The sequence below is a fragment of the Bombus vancouverensis genome, chromosome 5 (genome assembly GCF_051014615.1).
Source record: "Bombus vancouverensis nearcticus chromosome 5, iyBomVanc1_principal, whole genome shotgun sequence".
NCBI lineage: Eukaryota > Metazoa > Arthropoda > Insecta > Hymenoptera > Apidae > Bombus > Bombus vancouverensis.
Genome location: NC_134915.1, coordinates 14596828 through 14616227, shown reverse-complemented (window position 1 = coordinate 14616227; position 19400 = coordinate 14596828). Strand labels below are relative to the sequence as shown.

Here is a 19400-nt window from a genome sequence, read left to right as displayed (position 1 = left end):
TTTGTTCATATAGGAGGAATACCTTGTATAAAATTTTAATTAAACAGACACATATGGAGAAGTAAATATGATGCTTATTTTGTAACATACATGATTGTAAATATACATAAGTTATGTCCCAATTAACATTTATAGAATGGATTTACAGAACTGTAATGATGATTAGTTTATACATTTCGTCACTCTCTGTATAAAGATTACTTATGATTTAAGTCCCAGTAGTGCTCACCATAGCTGCCATCTATATTTGCCCACTTGACCTGCACAAATATTGTTTTATATTAAAAAAAAATAATACCATAGATTACCAATTATAATGTAATTAAATTATAATAATCATTGAGTTCATGTCTTTTTACTAAGAGCAGCTCAAATTTAATATTTTTGCTGTACCTTTCCACGATGTCGATTATTCGGAAGATCTTTTTCTTCGAATCTTTGTTCCCATTGAACTGGGTTTTCGCAAACATAGCCAAATTGCAATTTGTCATCTTTCTGGTGTTCTGTAAAAATATCTCTAAACACATTTAATTGTGTATATTATACATTAATTTTATATCATTTCAGTTTTGATTCAGTTTGGTTTTTTATTTTTAACAACGATTATTTAATAATTACATTAATTAGGATAACATAATAGAAATTTGTCTGTTTTTATTATAAGAATTTTTATTGAATTTTCTAGTGCTATACTCACTGAAACAGTTGTTTTTTCATAGCAATAATTCCTCCATGTTCTTCATCAGTTGACTTTTTTCTTAATCTTTCAATTATATCTGTAAATTGACGTTGTTTCTATGGTTTTCATTAATTAATGTATGTCATTTATTACGTAATTATTTCAAACGAATGTATTTATCGTGTAAGATTGTGTGACCTTCTTCATTTGAATGTTCGTATATTAGATTTTGTTACAAAAAATTACTTATTTTGTTTATTTTATTTTGGGGATATTAGTATCAAAATATTTTCGAATAACATAGGATATTTCGTTGAACTGTTGAGCCTCAATATGGCTAAAACATAGCAATGTAGTGATGGGGGGGGGTCATTCAGAAAGAAAAATTTACGATTTTCTTTGCCAATGCTTTGCTGTGCACACGATGAAAATTTTATCGAAATCAGTTGACGTACAAACAAGGCATCGGAGAATATAAAAATCTTTAAATAGTAGTTAGATAATAGTAAAGATCACAGTCTCAAATACAAAGGTTGTAAAAAGCGACCTTTGCTATTTTCTTTACGATTCCGACCAAATGCAATTTTTAAACCAATTTTTTACGCGTCACCTAGTAAACTAATTCTTCTAACTTCTCAAAAGAGTTTGTCGTTTGATCTAATTGTAAAAAATTATTCTGTCTTGAATAGCGTCTGAATATTATTAATAAGTGATTGTACTTATATATACTAATATATAAGTAGTTAATAAATAATTGTAAATAATACTGTAGATAAGGTTTTTTGAGATCAATTACATTGAAGTTTTTTAATCACGTATAACATAAATATCACAAGTGAATATGTATTGAGAAGAAAAATCAATAAATTACCTGAAAAAATTTTATGTTCCTTTTTTGTGGCACCTATAATAACCGGAAGGATTATAAAAAAATATAAATGAATAAATTTAAACATAGCGGATTAAATTGAAAGTTTCTGTAAATGATTGCAATAGATAAAGTATCACCGATCAAGTTTCAATACGAACTGAGGTGACAAAGTTTTCAGAAATTGTACATCGTCTATGCTCTGATTGCTTTGACACTATTCAATGATGTGAAAGTTAGGACAAAGATAGTAACTGGTATTGTTATCTTTTATTGGCGAAATTGGGTAGATTCGTTCGTATTGGTATTAATATTAATATAATGAGTTGAATATTGAAGATATAATCGTCAGTGGTACTGTTCGATTAAAAATAACACAGTGATAATTACTACAACAATAAAGTAAAGTTATTATTACAGTAATGAAGTATTATACAATATAATTTAAAATACATATACATACAGTTCTGTTTTTACATGATACTGATTTAACACATTTTAAGAAAATGTATAATTCGCTTGTTACACAATTTCACTTAATGTAACAGGATGATTTACGTCTTCGAATGTCATTACCTTCTTCTCTACGACCTGTACGAGGAAAGTTGCTGATCTACTTTCGCTCATGTAAGGAGGTTTGCTCGCGCACAGCATTATTTTGGCTAATTTTTAATTTACAATAATTAAAATACAAAGCAGAAAACTCAATTTTTGTATTTCTGATTTTCATCTTATTTTAGCTTCAAGAATTATCTCTCAAATTTTTTTACGCCTGTAGCCGAACACCCTGTATAACGCGGCCAGAAAAATACCAAGTCTTATATAACGCGATTATAAAATTACTTAAAAAAACCCTATACTTGACAATAAATGTATCATGGAGTAAAACAAATAAGATGAATAAACAGGAGCAATATTTTAATTGTTTTTCTGTAGCATTTACCTATTGCGCTGATCCGTTCTTAAACGGAAACTATTTTTACACGATCGATATTTCAGAACATGGGTCATAGGATCCCATAAGATGCAAGATCTGTGCTGTATACTCGTCTGTGCTTTAAACTTTAATACACAGATTCTTGTATATGCTAACGTGGAACCAAACAAGCCAGAGATCTCTAATTTTAAAAATTTTTGTATATGCTAGCGTGCGTCACTTTCAACACTTAGCCTCATGGTACAGCATTATCCCCAGAACAACTAAAACTACGGGCGTGAATACTTTCATTTCCTCTCTGGTTGCTTACATATAAATATGAATTTACATAAATATTTGTAGTATAATAATGGAATATAACTAATGATTTTCTTTAATGAAAATAGCTGTATACTTCGTTACTGTTATTATGTATAATTACTTCGGATTTTACCAAATTAAAAAATTTGTAAAATTATTTCTTTTGCTTGTAGATTTGAGATGAGCGTAAATCGATTATACATGGTCATGAGTTTAATATTCTGTTTTATATACCAGTGCAAAAAGCAAACTAAATTTATACAATAAGAGATAAGAATATTATTTAATACTTTGAAAATTTTATTTTATTATGCAAATATGTTGAAATAATATAACGTATAACATCTATTTTCTAACACACATAACGAGTAAAGGTATGTATACATTATTAGGATAATTGGAATAATGATATTAATATCTACGTGTTATAATACTACATCTAATACAGATATTAACATCGTTAAAACGCATTTGCTGGACATACGGTATTTATTTCTTAATATAATAAAAAAAGTTCTTTTTACAAAATAAACTATACTTCTTTTAAAGTTCAATGAAAACAAATACACTTTGTTAATAGCAAAGATGAAATAAAACATTAGTTATGTCAGCAGAGCATTTGCATTTTTTGTGAACTTTATGCCTTTCACTATACATATAACGATTGGCTTACTTGTCCCAGTGAAAATAGGAATTATTTCACTTATAAGACTAGAGTTTTAACTTTAAAATAATTTTGTTCCTCTGTAATCTCTGTATTTGATATACTTTGGAAATTATGTAAAAGCTATTATGCTATTATCTTATAGAAATTCATACTTCTCTGCCAATAACTTTTTCTTCAATGCCTTCCATTGCTTTTCTGTAACATACTCTCTATGGAAGAGAGTCAGAATAGAACAATGGTAAGTAAAAGCATTTTGCATTAAAGACTAATCCAGCAACAAAATAATGTGTTTTACAATATTTAATCTCGTGAGACGCCAATAATTGTCAAAATGTATATGAAGATATTGATGATATCTATATAAAGGCTTAGTGATGCAAAAATATACTCTTCCGCAGAAATCGAATACTTGTGATTACCACCAATCATCATTTGTGTATCATAGATCAAATAAATAGAGAAAAGAAGGGCCCCAATTGATGCATATATTAAGGTCATAACTGGCCCATTCCATATTGCTGCGATTATTCCAAAGAGTACGAAAACGATCAATATAACAAACAAAATGGCGTTAAGAGCAGTGAAGTCAAACTTCGTTTGGAATGCGAATAATGTTAATGCAAAACAAACAGCTGCAGTAATTCCAATCGCCAATAGTACCTAAAGTATTTAATAAAATGTAGTGCTTTATTTTTTATTTATTATTAGTAATGAGTATAATTATTAAATTCTTAACTAATAAATTAAGAAATCATAAACTACTATCTTTAGGATCATACCTCTTTAGAGTTGTATGTAGAAGCAGCAGTAGCTAACAGAAAACTTTCTGCTATTGTAAATAGCAACAAAAACATATAATTCATAGGGGCTTTTCGTCTCACACTAGTACAACATGCCATACATATAATCAGGACAAGAGTTGCTACAAAGGAGATCCAAAATAGCTCTTGATGAGATCGAACATATTTTCTAGTAGGTTCATGGAAAAGGAAGAGCGCAATCATCGATACTGTAATCAGCAGCTGAATCATTAGTATACTGTACACCTTCCTGAAAGCAGATAAAAGTCAAAATTATTAAAACAAATATTGGAAGATATTATAAACCTTCAGCGATAATACACACCTGATGAATCCATTTCTAATGGTTTTATCACTGAACTCAAGTCCTTTGATGCCATCAGAGTGCATAGATTCTTCATAATTTGACCCGTACATGCCTGATTGTGGACCTGTACCAAATATTGGACCACCTGGTGGAATTTGTCCGTAAGGAGGTGCCCCTGGAGGAATAAAACCAGGACCTAAAAATAAATAAAATATCATAAATATTAATTAGTTAGAAAAAAGTTAGGGTATTAGTATAAAAAAAAGTAATGACATTAAACAGACCTGGTGGTGGTGGATTTCCTCCGTAAGGAGGTGGATATCCAGGAGGGTACCCTTCTTGAGATGGATAACCAGGATTTTGGGGAGGATAACCTGCACAAGCAAATTTAAAAGAAATAAAATATTACAATGCGATAGAATCTTCATTCTGAGTTAAGCATCACTCTTTGTGAGATTTTGTGCTCCATTAACAGCTACTAAATGTTGATGTATGATTTTCTTTAAATATATTGTTTTCCCTTCAATTTGTAATTTCTTTTTCTGAGGGAATCACAACATATTTAAATTATGATTAATGATTATACAGTTTAATAGGTAATATTTAATGGTAATACCCATTTGAAATAAGCAACATGGTGCTTGTGGTTTACTAACTACTTTGTTGCATATTGAAGATGTAATGAATCATAATAAAAAATATGTATAATTTAGAAAGGAGATCAGAACCTTGATGCCCTGCATAAAATCCTGCACCTGGTGTATTCTGCCAAGTTGCCATCTTTTGGTTTTTGTTTTAACTGAAAAAGAATCTATTATTATCATGAGACATTGTTGTAATAACAGAACATCAATGGAATACCAGCGCACGAATGTACCAACAACCTTAAAATAGAGTTAGTCACAAAATTATTAAGAACAGTTGCTTTTTAACATGTTCCAAAATATTTTATTAATTTCTTAAAGCATTTAATAAACAAAGTACTACTATGTTAGAAGTATTTGTACTAAATTACACAAAAACAAAACATTAATCAACTAAAGTTATATTATAAGATTGCAGTTCCAAATATATATGTTTATTCTTAAAAAACACAATAGTAATAAGCAATTAATAAATAAAAGTAAAAGTCTCAAATTAATAATTACCTACACATCTCCAAATAACAAAGAAGATTTAAATAATTCTAATATAACATAATGCGTTATGTTGACAATATTTATAAAAATTGCCAAAGAATTTTTTTATATCTTAAATGCAATTATTCCATATAAAACTGATTCATCACAGTATGTATGAGGAAAATACCAAATATCAGTATATCAGATATGGTATATATCAGTATAGCTGAAATAAGTTTAAACATTACAAGATATAAATTGCTCACATTTATAAGTATTCTTTATGACACACTGTTTAGCTTTATGAATGTTTATTAACAAGGTAACCCTAACAAGATCGTTTTGCATCTAAAGATTCACATTCATCTACATATAACATGTATTTAAATACTATAAATATGAGCATAATTAACCTTTATTAATTTTCCCAATGCATTAAGATCAGCTGCAAATAAAATTCACCAACATCAGTTGATAGTTATTATTGTTATACGTTTACGTTATATGTATATATAATAATGTTATATGTATAATGTCACAATCCAACGTGCTGTTAAAAAATATATTTTCGTTAATAACGTAAGTACATACATACATATACAACGTGTCTTTCAAGAAACGTCAAGGATGAGGAAAGAAAACGAAACGTTGGTAACGTTACACATGATAAGCTATCTTACAGATCTTATTGCAAATGAATAACGTAAATTTTTAATATTCTTTAAATTTTGATGTAAAGTGTATTGTTACAAACGATATATTCGGAAATATCAAAATCAAATGATTTTGTTCCGGTAGTGAAACAAATAAACATAATATTACGAAACACAGCAGCGACATATCGATACTTAAACGTTTTCCTATATTAGCACCTGGTACAATGAAACGTTGAAGTTTGCCAGAATTTGTTCATTTTAAAAAGATATTTTTACAACAGTCACAAAAATTCAAGAAGAATATGTATTATAATATTAACCTGAGAAGCAAATTGCTGATATTACACGTCAATCTGATGCGTCATGCGCACTTTCTGGGAATAGCGACAATCGATAACAACATTCGTGCGCCGAATACGAGCCGAATTTATTTACCTTTTTCAGAAAACGTTTAATCCTTAAACGAGAAAACGATTGACACCGCTTAAAATGATGATTGGTTTAACCAGATTATGCCGTCGACTTTGATCGTTTGTGCACTTTAGTTTCTACCAACACTACCATGTAACGCGTTCCACTTGTCAACCATTGGCTGATCTCAACAAGTATAGCATGCAACTAATTTAATCATACGAGCAACTGATATGAAGTAAGTTGAATATAGAGGGGGAACATTCTGGTAGACTAAGCGCTTGCGTGACACGTTTATCGCTGTATTGTTTACTGTTATATGAGATATGTGTTACATTTCCAAGAAGAATATTGCGTAATGTGAATCTCACGAATATGTCATGATCTATTGTAACATAATCCTTTCATGTCATTAAACGAACAATGATCTATCCATTTCTTTATAAAGAAGATTAAATTCCATTGTGTAATGATGTGATATTATTTTCTATGCACATGAAAGTTGGAGAAAAACTTTAATATTATCTGTTGCATAGAAATCACAGAATATACTAAATGCTTTTCAATATAAGCCAGTCTTCATAACGAATAAAGAAAGTAATAAAGTTCTAGAATATTTTAGTAATTAATTTTTGTAATGTAATAATACTATGAAAAAGAAATATATATCTTCTTTTTTCACTTATTTTATGCCTATGTTTTTATCGAAAAGTTTAAATGCTCTGAGAAGTAGATGTCGCAAAAATTTTCAAAAACAGATTTCCTCTCTGCTGATAGTATCAACTCACAATAGGTACCAACATAACAAAAAGGTCGCTCTAGAGTCCACGTGTGTGACAATTGTGGTTATGTTTTCTAACGTGTAGTATAGTTTGTATAATTAGAGTTTAATAATACTACTATAAATAGTAGTAAATAATCAAATAAATCATGTCAACTTGTAAAATACATAATATTAGGTTTTACAACCTTGAACCCCGATCTGTTACTTGTTTATCTTACGAATGTAAGACGAAAAAACTAGCACTTGCGAGGTTAGTTTCCCAAATTACTCTTATTTAGACATCATAGGTGATTGTAACAATATTTACGATAACATTTTTACAGGAATGATAATTCGATTGAAGTTTGGAATGTTGGGAATGCACCTTTTGTGGAATGTACGATACCTGGTCATCCAGAAAATTCCATAGAAAATATTCTGTGGATAGGTCCAAGATTGTTTTCAACCGGTCTTCATGGCATGATAACAGAATATGATTTAACGACATTATCTATCAAAAGCGAAGTAGCAGTGACTGGAGGTGCAGCCTGGTGCATGGATGTTAATCATAAAAAAACATGTTTAGCTGTTGGTACAGAGGATGGATATATCAATACATTTTCTGTTACTCCCCATTCATTGATATACGAAAGGATATTTGATAAACAGAAAGGAAGAATCCTTTGTATTAAATGGGATAACACTGGAGAAATGATCTATACAGGGTCTGTTGACACAATTAGAGTTTGGAATGCTGTATCTGGTCATGCGATTCATAAAATGACAACTTCTAGAAAGGAAGCAAAGAAAGAAACTATTATCTGGTGTTTAGCAGTTACAGATGACAACATCATAATTTCTGGAGACTCACGTGGGTATTTATCATTTTGGGATCCTCACATGGGTACCCTAATAGAATCCCATGAAAGTCATACAGCTGATATATTAGCTGTTACTTTATCCCATGACATGAATATTGTATATTGTGCTGGTGTTGACCCTGTAGTGAGAAGCTTTTGTAAAATAACTATGAAATCAAGTGGTAGGCCACAATGGGTGAAAGGAATCGAAAGAAGATTACACGCTCATGATGTAAGAGCCTTAGTAGATGCTGATGGAAAATTATATTCAGCTGGTGTAGATGGATATCTAGCCCAGTCCAGTTATCCACCAAAAATTCTGGTTAAATATCCGCCATTACTACAGCTTCCATGTGCTACAGTTTGTAGAAAATCTAGATGTATTCTTTTACAATATACAAACTTTCTTGAGCTATGGAGGCTTGGATCACCTACTAAAGTATCTTCAGAATCAATACGTCCTGGAATGGTCCACCAGTTAGAAGAGGAGCCTATAAAATTGCTGCAATTAAAAACAAAAAGAAACGAACACATCCTTTCTTGTGCTATCAACAAGGATGCCAAAACAATTGTTTATTCAACCGATGATCATGTTAGAGTTTTCAACTTTGACGTGATCGAGGGAGATGCACAATTATCAAGAAATGATACGGACATTTCTGCAACCAGAATACAAAAAATGTTATTTAGTCCAAATGGAAAATTATTTGTAACAATAAATAACGACGAAAAAAATAGCACTATAACATTATATAAAGTGGAAAAGAAGCATCTGAGGCATCTTGGCTTTTTTTACACAAATAAGGAATCTATTATAAGTGTTGGACTAGTGTGTTTTTCTCCCGATAGTAAATTTTTCGTTTGTGCTGATCGTCAGGGTAGGATTGCTGTATATAATGTTAGTGACACTACAAATAACGACGGACCTGTCGCATGGTTGTTACCCAAATACAGTTGTCCACCAACAGCCATGGCGATCCAGAAAGGCACGTTAAATTTAGTTATAGTATATTCCGATCATAAGGTAAGAAAAAAACGCGAGATGTAATAAAGATTTTCCTTTAGCTCGAGATATTAAAACTTTTAATATCTCTCGTTTAAAACGGTCTAATATCGTAAAATGATAAGTTACTAAGAATTGGATCAGCTATAAAAACGTATAATCTTTCTATCACCTGCATCTTCTGCCTTCCATGAAACTTGCAATAAATTATTACTGTAATTTCCAGTACCACACGTAAAATTAAAAGCTATAAAACTGCACATTTTATGAACAATTATTTTCCATAATTAATCGTTGATTGTTTAATTTCAGATTATCGAATATAACATATTACAAAGACAATACACCAAATTCTCGAACAATTTACAAAGTCGACTTCCCAAGCAATGGTTAGCCCGGCCATTCCCTATAACGAATATTATTTTTGATCCACGTAACGAGAATATCATAATAATGCACGATGACTCGACAGTTTACGTAATTGATAAATTGAACGAGTTCTCGGAAAAAGAAACGAAAATTTTAAAGCGCGAGAATGGCGACACCACCGAGGACAATAATTCTGTGATAAATTCTCAGCAAGTTTTTCAAGTTCTTAAAAAATACAAGGTAATTTTATTTATAACATTATATAATTGAAATATACGAAAATCAATATACAACATCGCTGTTTGTAGCACCTTGTATACTTGGATTGGTTGACCGACGAAGAATTAGTAGCAGTCGAAGTAAACCCCATATCCTTGACGGAAAAGTTACCGCCGACTCTCAAACAAAAATGGTTTGGAATGTAAATATATGAAGAATGAAATAAATGAAATCCATTTTCTTACTGGAATCGAATGTTGTCTGCAAAGCCGTCATCACATTTTTATAAGAGCATCAAAATGAAGAATTACATATCTATTTCTATGTCAACTACTACATTGTTCATATGAGACTACAACGATTTATTTTTTAATACATTTTCTTATAGTATACAGTCTCTGGTGTATAAAATATATATTCCATAATTTACTCGAATTCTCCACTTAACCGAGAAAAATGAATCTTTGCTGCATGACGCGAAATTCACCAGGTTCAATGGGTGGTTCGATCGTTCGTTTCGGCGAGATATACCAGTGACCTGTAAACTCAAGATTATATTCTGGACGAGATGATCGTAAGCCTACCATACCGGATGCCGTTCTGGGAATGGACGGCGATGGTTTCAGAAGAATTGGTGAACGCTTAATCGCATCTTCCGGTGGTTTGTGTTGGAAAGTGTCCGCCGGAAATCCCTCCTTTCTGCATTCTTCGGCCAGCACCTACGGTCAGTGACACCGGGGAACATTAAAATTCGTGTGGTGCGCATCGCCGATACTGCACTACGCGTTTTCTTCCAGCTGGTTTGTGGTACCTTCTTAAAAAATTCACCCGACAGGTGTTCGTACTTTCTGGACCAGTTGCGCCGAGATAATTTATCTCGTAGCATAATTTCCTTACTGAAATTCACATACCACTCGATATTAATAAAATACGTCATATATCACCTGAGACTAAATGGAAGAATTAACTTGTTTTTCTACATGTCTTTACCAAATACTGTCGAAGTTCACCGGATTCCTTCCCTTACTCTTCTCAGTTCTACCATCTACTTTATCTTGCGATTCCTCCGCCATTTCCGAAGAAACAGGAAATTTATATATAATACACGATACGACAGAGAATCGTAGTTCTCACGTGGAACAGATAAACAATATGTTATTGAAATCACTTATACCCAAGTGGAATCTTGGTGTAGTTTGTTCGATACGGTATCCGTTGCCATAGTCTCTATCTAATTCCATCTCCATTTCCAATATACAATTTGATATATTTCATACAAAGTTTGACATATTTTCCAGAAAATCATCTTACCAAAAACAATCGCTAACTTAGTACAGTAAGTAAGTAAGTAAGCGCGCGAAGATCGTGAAAGCGGAGTATTTTCGAGCATCAAGGCTCGATCACCGAATTATTGATTTTCAGTAACAGCTATATAAAAGGTAGGAAACGAGGTACCGCGGGAAATCTCGTTGAGCCAAGGTAAACCGAGTCTAAGGACCGGCTACGAGGCCATAAACCAAGAAGTGTTTAATCTTCGTTGCGCCAGTTGTAACCTGTAGCCGTACGAAGGAAGGCGTAGACGTAGCGGCTTAAGCCTCCAGGAAATAATCAAAGCGGCGATACAGTGGCGAATAGGTAGACAGAGTTCTGTGTGTCGCAATGTCGAGGTAACGCGATGTACACCTCTGGTGTACGTGAATTTAGGTGCGTCTAACACGTTCGTCTTGGTTCGAGGTAACGGTTTGAAAAGCTTTGTAGTTGTGAGGACTCGAGCAACAGCAACAGGGGGGGGGGGAAGGTTAGGGTGTAGGAAGGGGGTTGGAAACGGCTGCAGAGTGCAATGCGCCAAGATTACGACTAATCTGCGCCCGAGACTGGTCGGAAGCGTAGTTTCTGTAACTTACATCGCTTAAAGCGTCAGCTCGTTCAACCCTCAAACTCCTCGTCGCCATTCCCGCCCGCGCACAGTTTCCCTCTCCCATAATATCGTCCCCCTTTATACCTGTTTTCTCTCTATCCCTTCCTCTCTTTCTCCGTCTATAACCACTCTTGCATTAGCGAGGACTGATTCCCTTGGGAAAATTGCGTTCTCGAAACTGGAAAGTTTAACGTGCCACGGACTTGCCAGGGACTTTACTATCCACGGGTCTACCAGGAAAACTTTATTCTTTCCGTTACCTGCAGCCTCGAGGAATGAACAACGCCTCTCCTCTCCTCTTTTCCTCTTCCCGACACGGTAAGGCGATTCCATAGGATTTATTATTTACGCGTCGACGTTGCAACTCTTCTTCGAAAACCGGGATAGTTGGTTCGTGCATTACAGAGAGGGTGTGAGTGAGTGAGAGAGAGAGTGTGTCTGTGTGAGAGAAAGAGAGAGAGAGAGAGAGAGAGAGACGGATAAAGGCAACCGAGCGAGGCTTATATGCGGCCGAACGATGAGATTCAATTGACTGGAGCCTCCTGGTACTAACAGCTGGCATTAATCACCGAGAGATCGTCGATATAATGCACGCGTGTTCCGTGGATAACGTGCACTGGCTGGGGTGGCTCGTACTTTCGGACACGCGAGGGTTTCCCGTTCGTTATCGCGATACCAATATTCGCACTCTCTTCACGCACGTCTCGTGTGTACACCGTGTATACCAATTGACGGCTGCTTCCCTTTTCACGTGGCCGTGATCCCCTCGATCACTCGTACGCCGGTGATGTCTGAAGTGGCGGCATCGCGCACGCGAGCTCCATCGGCAGTCCGAGAGAGGAATTTCAGGAGCAATTCGCGTGTCCATCGCTCGAAGTCCTTATAACACGTTACTCTTATCGTTCTTGCATTTCTCCTATCAATCGAACATTTTTCCAGATGTCTTTTTCTTTTAGATTGCACGATTTAGAACTTGTAATTTACATGGCTATCAATTTTCGACTGTCGTTGATGCTTATACATATAAACAGTGCAAGTACATATATGTACACGAGATTGTGCGGAGAATTGGTAACGAGAATCAGGGAAGATTTGACTAGAATCATCAGACTATCGTTCTTAACTTCGCAAGTTTTTTCTCGAACAATGTTTCGCTCCTTTTAATAACGAACTCCTTCGAACAGATCTTACGGGCTTCTAGACTATTTATTTAATTTCTCTTTCGAATAAGTTCGTAATAAAAGATTACAATAAATATTAACGAGTACAAAGAAGTCTATTTTATGGACGAATGTTGGATGTCTCGTGTTAGTCCTCCTCAAGGTAGTATTTATTCGAACGTTTCATTATTTGATAGAAATTTATACTAAAAATACTACGAATTTCTTCAACAGCCCGATACGATCCCGATATGATCGAGTGCTTTACCATCTGTTCGGAGAGCGATTATCGGTACGATCCGATGGGATCGATGTATCCAGGTGCACGCTAGGAGAGTGCAAAGGTCAAGCGAGAGAAAATGTAAAGAAAAGAGAAGAAAGAGAGACAGGTAAAGAGACACGACCGAAGAGAGAAATTTGCGGGATCGTAGATGTAGAGACACGGCGGGGCGCGCTGTAAATTACAAGCGGAGCGCCAAACCGCTATGGTCTTCTCTCGGTGGCGCAGGGGTGTCTAGACGTATAGATAATACCGAGTTTGTGCGGGGGCAGACGCAACCTAGACGGTCCCTGGTTCATCCAGCCACCCGAACCAGCCAACCAACCAGCCAGCCAGCCAGCCAACCAGGCTAGGCTAGACACATCGACCATGCTCCGTTTCCCTCGTTTGCCTCTTACTCTCTCTTCCTCTTCCTATTCTCTGTATACTCGCTCTCTGTCCCATTCTGGTAGCCAGCACCGTCGTTTTCACCTATATACTGTCACGGTCTTCGTCGCACCCGGCCATCTGTGAGCATACCTATATGCCAGCAACCGGATTTCCCATCGTTCTCGTCGCACCGGCTCACGAACGCGAGCTTCCTCTCGCATTCGCCGCGAAAGGCAAGAGATGCAAATACTCAATAGCATCGCCCTGCTGGATCCGAGATCCCATTGGCAGCGATCGTGACGTGGATGACGCACCGAGTCTGTTTCTACGTCTTCGTCTCACCTTCGAGACTTGCTCGCACACCCAGCCGAGGTGTTACCTCGCGACCTCGGAATTGTTTCCGCTCGCGAACGTTCCTCGCGATGTTCCGTCGTACTTGGCTGAAAATTTACCTTGCTTTCGGCTGACAGCCTTCCATTTGCTATTTGATGTGTTGCGGCAATTCTAATGGCTGATGTAGAGGTAGCTGAAGAAATTGCGATTCCAATGGCGGGGGAGATTTAGAGTCTTTGGTTACGACGCTGTCGGTGATTTGTGGCTGACGGAGATAAAGATTTGGTTTTCTGCGCTGGGAAAGTGAAACGATAGATATAAATTACGATAACGGTGCTGGTTACGCAATCTTATTCTCCCTTTGATACTTTGTTTTGACAATTGTCGATAGTCACTTCGCAAACTATATGGCCGGCAAATATTTCTTGATAAAAGAAGCATACAATTAATAGCGTGGACGATTTACTAAAACTAAAACTATTTCTTCAAACATTTCGGAATATCATTTTTAGAATTGTTTCCCTGATACAATAGAAAACTGTGATATATCGAGACTGTTATTTGAAATGACAGTCTATGTACGATCTATAATACAGTATAATTCAATACTTTCTGTTTTTCTATGAGCAACGACGGACACTAGAAACGTCCGCTTCGATCAGCACTGGCTTTCACGGGGAATTAAGGATACACTCGATCCCCCGCGGTGTCCGTTTCAGGATCTTCCTATATCGTTTCGCAGTAGACCAGGCCTCGATGCCGGTCCGCCCGCCGTTTTAATCGGCCGACTGCAATGTATAAATCCCCGTTAAATAATACGGTAGTTAACAGTGCCATTAAGCCGTTCGAGATACCGCAAAACCGGTAGGGTGCTCTTCGCTGTACGCGCCAAGTCCGTATTTATCGGCAGCCAACGCGCCACCACCGAGAAATATTGTTCTGCGTTCGTTTCCACCGGTGCGGCGTGGAATTCGACGGCCGACAAATATGATGAAGGGAGGGCAAGATAAAAAAAAAGAAAAAATAGAAAGCAAAAAAAAAAAAAAAGGAACCGAAATCAGAGAGAAGGAGAGGAAGGACAGAGAACGGAACAACTTAACGTACATTGGCTCGTTGTACTTTTTCGAGTGAACATGCTCGACGAAATTTTGTTATATATTTTTGAAACCTGTTCATTGACTGCAGTTAGTAGCACTTTTTCCTACGTACTAAAAAGTATTTCATTTTTGTGGAATTATTTTCTATCGGTAACCAATCCTGACTTAGTTCTTAACGTGTCAAATTTTGGAGGATGATTCCTCTTACACTTGAGTTATCGCAGCTAGAAAAGGAATATGTATATACTTTTTGGCTGTTCCTTAAGCGTACAGAGTTTCATCCGAATCGAAGCCAGGCTGATTATAAAGAAAGAAAACGTTTGACGTTTGTCGTCTGTATTGGCTTGGTATGTATTGCCAACCCAATATAATTGGCGAGATTTTCATTATAACGATGTAGCTGTAAGTCGAAGCTTTCCCTTTGAATCCAATCGAAGTTAAATAATTCTCCAATGGTTTATCGGATTTTCTTTCGTGTTTCTATAAGCGTGCTAATATTTGCGCATGAGAATATACGTACATTTCTCGATTTGCTTGAATCTTTGCCGACATAATTACGATAATCGAGTTTACGATAATAACGCGTATAATATACAGGGTGGTTGGTAACTGGTGGTACAAGCGGATAGGGGGTGATTCTATGCGAAAAAAGAAGTCGAAAATATAGAAAAAATTTTTTTTTTAAATTCTTCCATCGAGACAACGATCCGTTATAACGAGACGCGATAAAGTGCACGCGTACCGAGCGAAAATTTAAAGTCGATTTTCTCGAAAACAGAGCCTCGAACGAAAAATGTTTATTCTATATTTTCGATTTATTTTTTCGCGTAGAATCACCCCCTTTCCGCTTGTACCACCAGTTACCAACCACCCTGTATTTATAGGCGGTTTCTGCAAGTGTTGAAATATTTTCGCGAGTTACCGCATAGTAACGAGTGCAAAAACGTGCAAATTCTCGCCTATCCTCTTCGTTCAAGGCCATACACGTAATTAATTGTTTCAGGTATGATGAGAGGGATCGTTTTTACGCGGCACGAATCGTAATTAGCGGCTTCGTATAAATATGAAATTTCATCGCGATTATTTAAAGTCACGTTGTCGAGCGCGAAAACGGTAGCTCGCGGAAGCGTACGGTATATACGCCAGTGCGGCTGACACTTGGAGGGTTCGTTTTAATGATCTCGATCCGTTGATTCCGAATGGACTCGGGCGTTTCCTAACGACTAACGTCTAACGACTGGGCGAAGTGAATGGCGCGATGATGTCTTTGCTTTATTTTCGCGAGGGGAAACGATGTCGGGAAAGAACCAACCTGGGGGAATTGTCTCAGGTAAATTGAGTTCGCTTTAATTCGAAATGGAACAAGTATTCGAAGGTAGAGTGGTTAAATAAAATGAATAGGTTTGATCACGGAAGTATCTGGCCACGACACAGTATCTGCCCAAGTATCTGATACAAATGATACAGTTGAAAAACTTTGTCTGTGAAATATGTTAAAAAATTCGTAGTTATATTAAAGTAGCCCTTTAAACGATGGATTATACGACGTGACGAAAGCCTTTTTAAAAGTTGAAATTAACGAAACGTATAAATAAAATATAATATCGTTATTTAATACTCGGAATAAGTATCTAATTAGTCACAATCGATCGATATGGTATATAAAAATATTGATATCAAATATTGTATTACAAATCGTATTAAAAGTTATAAGATAACAAAGAAATAGAATGTAATGTTAAAAGAAACGATCACACCAAAACTTATCTTTATAGATACATCATCTATACAAAAGTATAACAAATGTCAAATTATCACAATTAATCAGAAATTCTTAATAAATACGATACTCTACTATTTCTTGCGAAACACGTTTATGATTATGGTACTGAAATGTCCACGAATATAAGAAACATCGATGAAGAGAAGGGAAAACTAACGACAGACACATCGATCCATCTTGTACTCGCATATCTCGGAGGAACGATATTGCGGTGACCTCGTTGCTTGACAAACGATCGCTTTTATTCCGTCGGACAATTACACGTAGCGAAGAAACGCTAACGAGCAATAGATATAGATAACAAGCAGCATTCGCCATAGTTTACGAATCCTCTCGCGCATCGTTCGTGAATCGTTCGATAAAAGAGTTCGCTTATTTTTCGGGGAACAACGATCGAACCAACTAAAAATGCTTGCAACACAAGGGGTGACAGTTGTTGTGGCCATTATCAGTAGCGGAAACATGGAAGAAAAGCATGTGACAGAAATATCGTCTGCATCCATTTCGATCCGTAGGTGTACAACAGGATCGGAATGATCACGTTGACAACATATTTCAAGGCCATTGAAATCGGCGGTGGCTCCGTTGTTCTACGTGTTTATCCGATCTTTTTTATAGTCGTATTAACCACTATACGTATTACAACTAAAAGAACGTTTGATAATACTGGAAAAATCATATTAAAACCTTCTATTTAAAATTGAAATACGAATATGCATCGAATCATGTTAATAAAGTAACAACTTTATTTTATGCGTCATCTTACCTTGTAATAGAAATATTTCTATAATTTCTAGGTTTTTTTTCTTTAAATTTCAAGAGAAAAAATTGTAAGAAGCGTGTTCCTTTTAAAGTTCGTATTATTCGAAAGGTATATGCGAAGTTTCGTTAAATTCAGCTGCTCCATTCGAGAACTTCCTTTGGTTTCGACCATCGACGAGGGTCAATCGTGAAGAGCATGTTACGGATGGCAAACCGGAGCGTGAAAATTGCTAGACGTAACAGAAAATTTGATCGTCCGTTTGCTCGATTTTCTTGCGTAAAAGGGACGAATTAATTCTCCGGCACCCCTATCGCGAACTCAGCCACCCCTATCGGCAACCCTTTGATTTTAAGCAATCTCCAAGGGTAACTCGCTACATTCTCATTACAATTTTATTTCCTCCGCGCTGTCTTCGTTCGATCACTCTTTCCGAGGGAATTAACTCGTTTTATAGGATGGGTTTTTTTTTTGGTCTGGGGACGTTCCCAATTACAATCCCCTAATGGCGATAGTAATAGTACAAATCGTTCAATTTTGCCGACGATATTTTCTACGTATACTTTTAATATACCTTCATCTATATTTTTCAATAATTCTCTATTTACTAATAATTATCAAATAACGCAGTCACATAAAGCCGCATTCGAATTAATCGGGTTACCTGTATTCAAGCAATTTCAGTCATTTTATCCGTGTCAACCGTGTTATTTACTTAACTTGAAGCGACTTTTGAAGTTTCGAGCGAAGTTGAGCTTTCAGGTGTGCCCCAAAGGTGTAGACTGCAACGCCTACGACATACTTGGATTCAATTAATTACTACAGAGTACAAAATACAAATGCTATAATATCATGAACACAATGGCGCGCAAATACATTTTCTGACCACCGTATTAATATGATCCAATAGTATGAACAACATATGATTGAACATATCCACTCCTCTGAGTCGCCAGTCTCGTATCGATAATATCGTAAAAAGTCAAGAATCTTCGCCCTCCGGACGACGAAAATAGCATTCAATTAAACAATTATGCCATTGCACGAAGCGCAAATAAATGCATACATCACCATTGCCATGTACAGTCGTAAAATCAATCGGCAATAAAATTCTGTCATTTCCGGTCTAGCCTTATGACAGTGTCGAGCGAACGAGTTTCGTACACGACCAGATCCGTTCTGTAACAAGATCACCGTTACGAAATAATTGCATCCTGTGCGGCCGTCGCGACGAAGCCGCGCGGCAACCCCTTCTTCCGTGGCTCTTTCCGACCCACCCCTTCTTTTTATTCGCTTGTGCGGCCTTTTATTCGCGCGAGCTGTCCGAAAAAGGGGCGAGATCAGGGTGATTCCGGAAGCAAGGGCAACAAAAGTGGCTGACGAGTGCGCGGCCAAGTCGTAACGCCGTCACCCCATCTCGATCATCTGCCGCCGCCACCACTACCATCATCGTCGCCTGTATGACGCAGCATCCCTGCGGTTTCGAGTTACCCATCGCCGACAGCAGGTCGTCTAGCACCCGTCTAGCTTCCACTGAGTTTTTGTTTTGTCTGGCGAACTGGAATGTTTGATGCATCGTCTCCGATCAATTATATCATTATACGCGCGCCGAGCTCTGTGGTATGCGGTTTCATTGGCGCGAGTGCACCTCGTAGCTCGTGTATCTCACAAAATATTCGCCGACCTTGTCTCAGGTTAATTGAAACGTTTGTTCGTTGGCCAAATTCCGACGTGAAGATA

At 36.2% G+C, this 19400-nt stretch overlaps 4 protein-coding genes and 1 long non-coding RNA gene across 8 annotated transcripts; 1 reads left to right on the top strand and 4 right to left on the bottom strand.

The window, feature by feature from the left end:
- Positions 1–54: 54 nt before the first annotated feature.
- Positions 55–1803, bottom strand: LOC117159001 (uncharacterized). Its single transcript, XM_033338461.2, has 4 exons — positions 1551–1803; positions 698–776; positions 394–517; positions 55–260 (listed from the first exon to the last, which is right to left on the bottom strand). Exons 1-4 carry the CDS (start codon positions 1633–1635, stop codon positions 198–200), a joined length of 351 nt encoding a protein of 116 aa, XP_033194352.1. The 5' UTR covers positions 1636–1803; the 3' UTR covers positions 55–197.
- A 130-nt stretch (positions 1804–1933) lies between these two features.
- On the bottom strand, positions 1934–6931 carry Lfg (Glutamate NMDA receptor-associated protein 1 lifeguard). Of its 3 annotated transcripts, none has more exons than XM_033338450.2 (6): positions 6656–6931; positions 5287–5357; positions 4843–4932; positions 4577–4754; positions 4231–4501; positions 1934–4111 (listed from the first exon to the last, which is right to left on the bottom strand). In XM_033338450.2, exons 2-6 carry the CDS (start codon positions 5336–5338, stop codon positions 3752–3754), a joined length of 951 nt encoding a protein of 316 aa, XP_033194341.1. In that variant the 5' UTR covers positions 5339–5357; positions 6656–6931; the 3' UTR covers positions 1934–3751. The 3 variants fall into 3 exon arrangements, with proteins under 3 accessions (XP_033194341.1, XP_033194342.1, XP_033194344.1); XM_033338451.2 differs by having other exon boundaries at positions 5287–5369; positions 6771–6931; XM_033338453.2 differs by having other exon boundaries at positions 6771–6930.
- Positions 6932–7110: 179 nt separating this feature from the next.
- Positions 7111–10357, top strand: l(3)72Dn (UTP4 small subunit processome component l(3)72Dn). The gene is made up of 4 exons (XM_033338449.2): positions 7111–7780; positions 7854–9393; positions 9685–9981; positions 10050–10357. The coding sequence occupies exons 1-4, from the start codon at positions 7677–7679 to the stop codon at positions 10164–10166; spliced, it is 2058 nt and encodes a 685-aa protein (XP_033194340.2). The 5' UTR covers positions 7111–7676; the 3' UTR covers positions 10167–10357.
- Positions 10322–13002, bottom strand: LOC117159002 (uncharacterized). 2 transcript variants are annotated; one of them, XM_076618831.1, is made up of 4 exons: positions 10951–13002; positions 10772–10856; positions 10550–10679; positions 10322–10498 (listed from the first exon to the last, which is right to left on the bottom strand). In XM_076618831.1, the coding sequence occupies exons 1-4, from the start codon at positions 11031–11033 to the stop codon at positions 10404–10406; spliced, it is 393 nt and encodes a 130-aa protein (XP_076474946.1). In that variant the 5' UTR covers positions 11034–13002; the 3' UTR covers positions 10322–10403. The 2 variants fall into 2 exon arrangements, with proteins under 2 accessions (XP_076474946.1, XP_033194354.1); XM_033338463.2 differs by having other exon boundaries at positions 10322–10679.
- A 5257-nt stretch (positions 13003–18259) lies between these two features.
- On the bottom strand, positions 18260–18900 carry LOC143302724 (uncharacterized). The gene is made up of 3 exons (XR_013058471.1): positions 18732–18900; positions 18537–18657; positions 18260–18451 (listed from the first exon to the last, which is right to left on the bottom strand). It is a non-coding gene; the product is annotated as an uncharacterized LOC143302724 (long non-coding RNA).
- Between the last annotated feature and the right edge of the window lie 500 nt (positions 18901–19400).

What these genes read in the sequence shown, in the direction of transcription:
- LOC117159001 (XM_033338461.2), bottom strand. Translation starts at nt 1,635, where the DNA reads ATGTTTAAATTTATTCATTTATATTTTTTTATAATCCTTCCGGTTATT. An exon ending in ATGAAAAAACAACTGTTTCA is followed by an intron (nt 518 to 697) that starts GTGAGTATAGCA and finishes AAATGTGTTTAG; the next exon opens with AGATATTTTTACAGAACACC. An exon ending in ATAATCGACATCGTGGAAAG is followed by an intron (nt 261 to 393) that starts GTACAGCAAAAA and finishes ATATTTGTGCAG; the next exon opens with GTCAAGTGGGCAAATATAGA.
- Lfg (XM_033338450.2), bottom strand. Translation starts at nt 5,338, where the DNA reads ATGGCAACTTGGCAGAATACACCAGGTGCAGGATTTTATGCAGGGCAT. An exon ending in ATTTTATGCAGGGCATCAAG is followed by an intron (nt 4,933 to 5,286) that starts GTTCTGATCTCC and finishes TTGCTTGTGCAG; the next exon opens with GTTATCCTCCCCAAAATCCT. An exon ending in ATTAGAAATGGATTCATCAG is followed by an intron (nt 4,502 to 4,576) that starts GTGTGTATTATC and finishes ATCTGCTTTCAG; the next exon opens with GAAGGTGTACAGTATACTAA.
- LOC117159002 (XM_033338463.2), bottom strand. Translation starts at nt 11,033, where the DNA reads ATGGCGGAGGAATCGCAAGATAAAGTAGATGGTAGAACTGAGAAGAGT. An exon ending in GTGAACTTCGACAGTATTTG is followed by an intron (nt 10,857 to 10,950) that starts GTAAAGACATGT and finishes TGTGAATTTCAG; the next exon opens with TAAGGAAATTATGCTACGAG. An exon ending in CGGGTGAATTTTTTAAGAAG is followed by an intron (nt 10,680 to 10,771) that starts GTACCACAAACC and finishes CACTGACCGTAG; the next exon opens with GTGCTGGCCGAAGAATGCAG.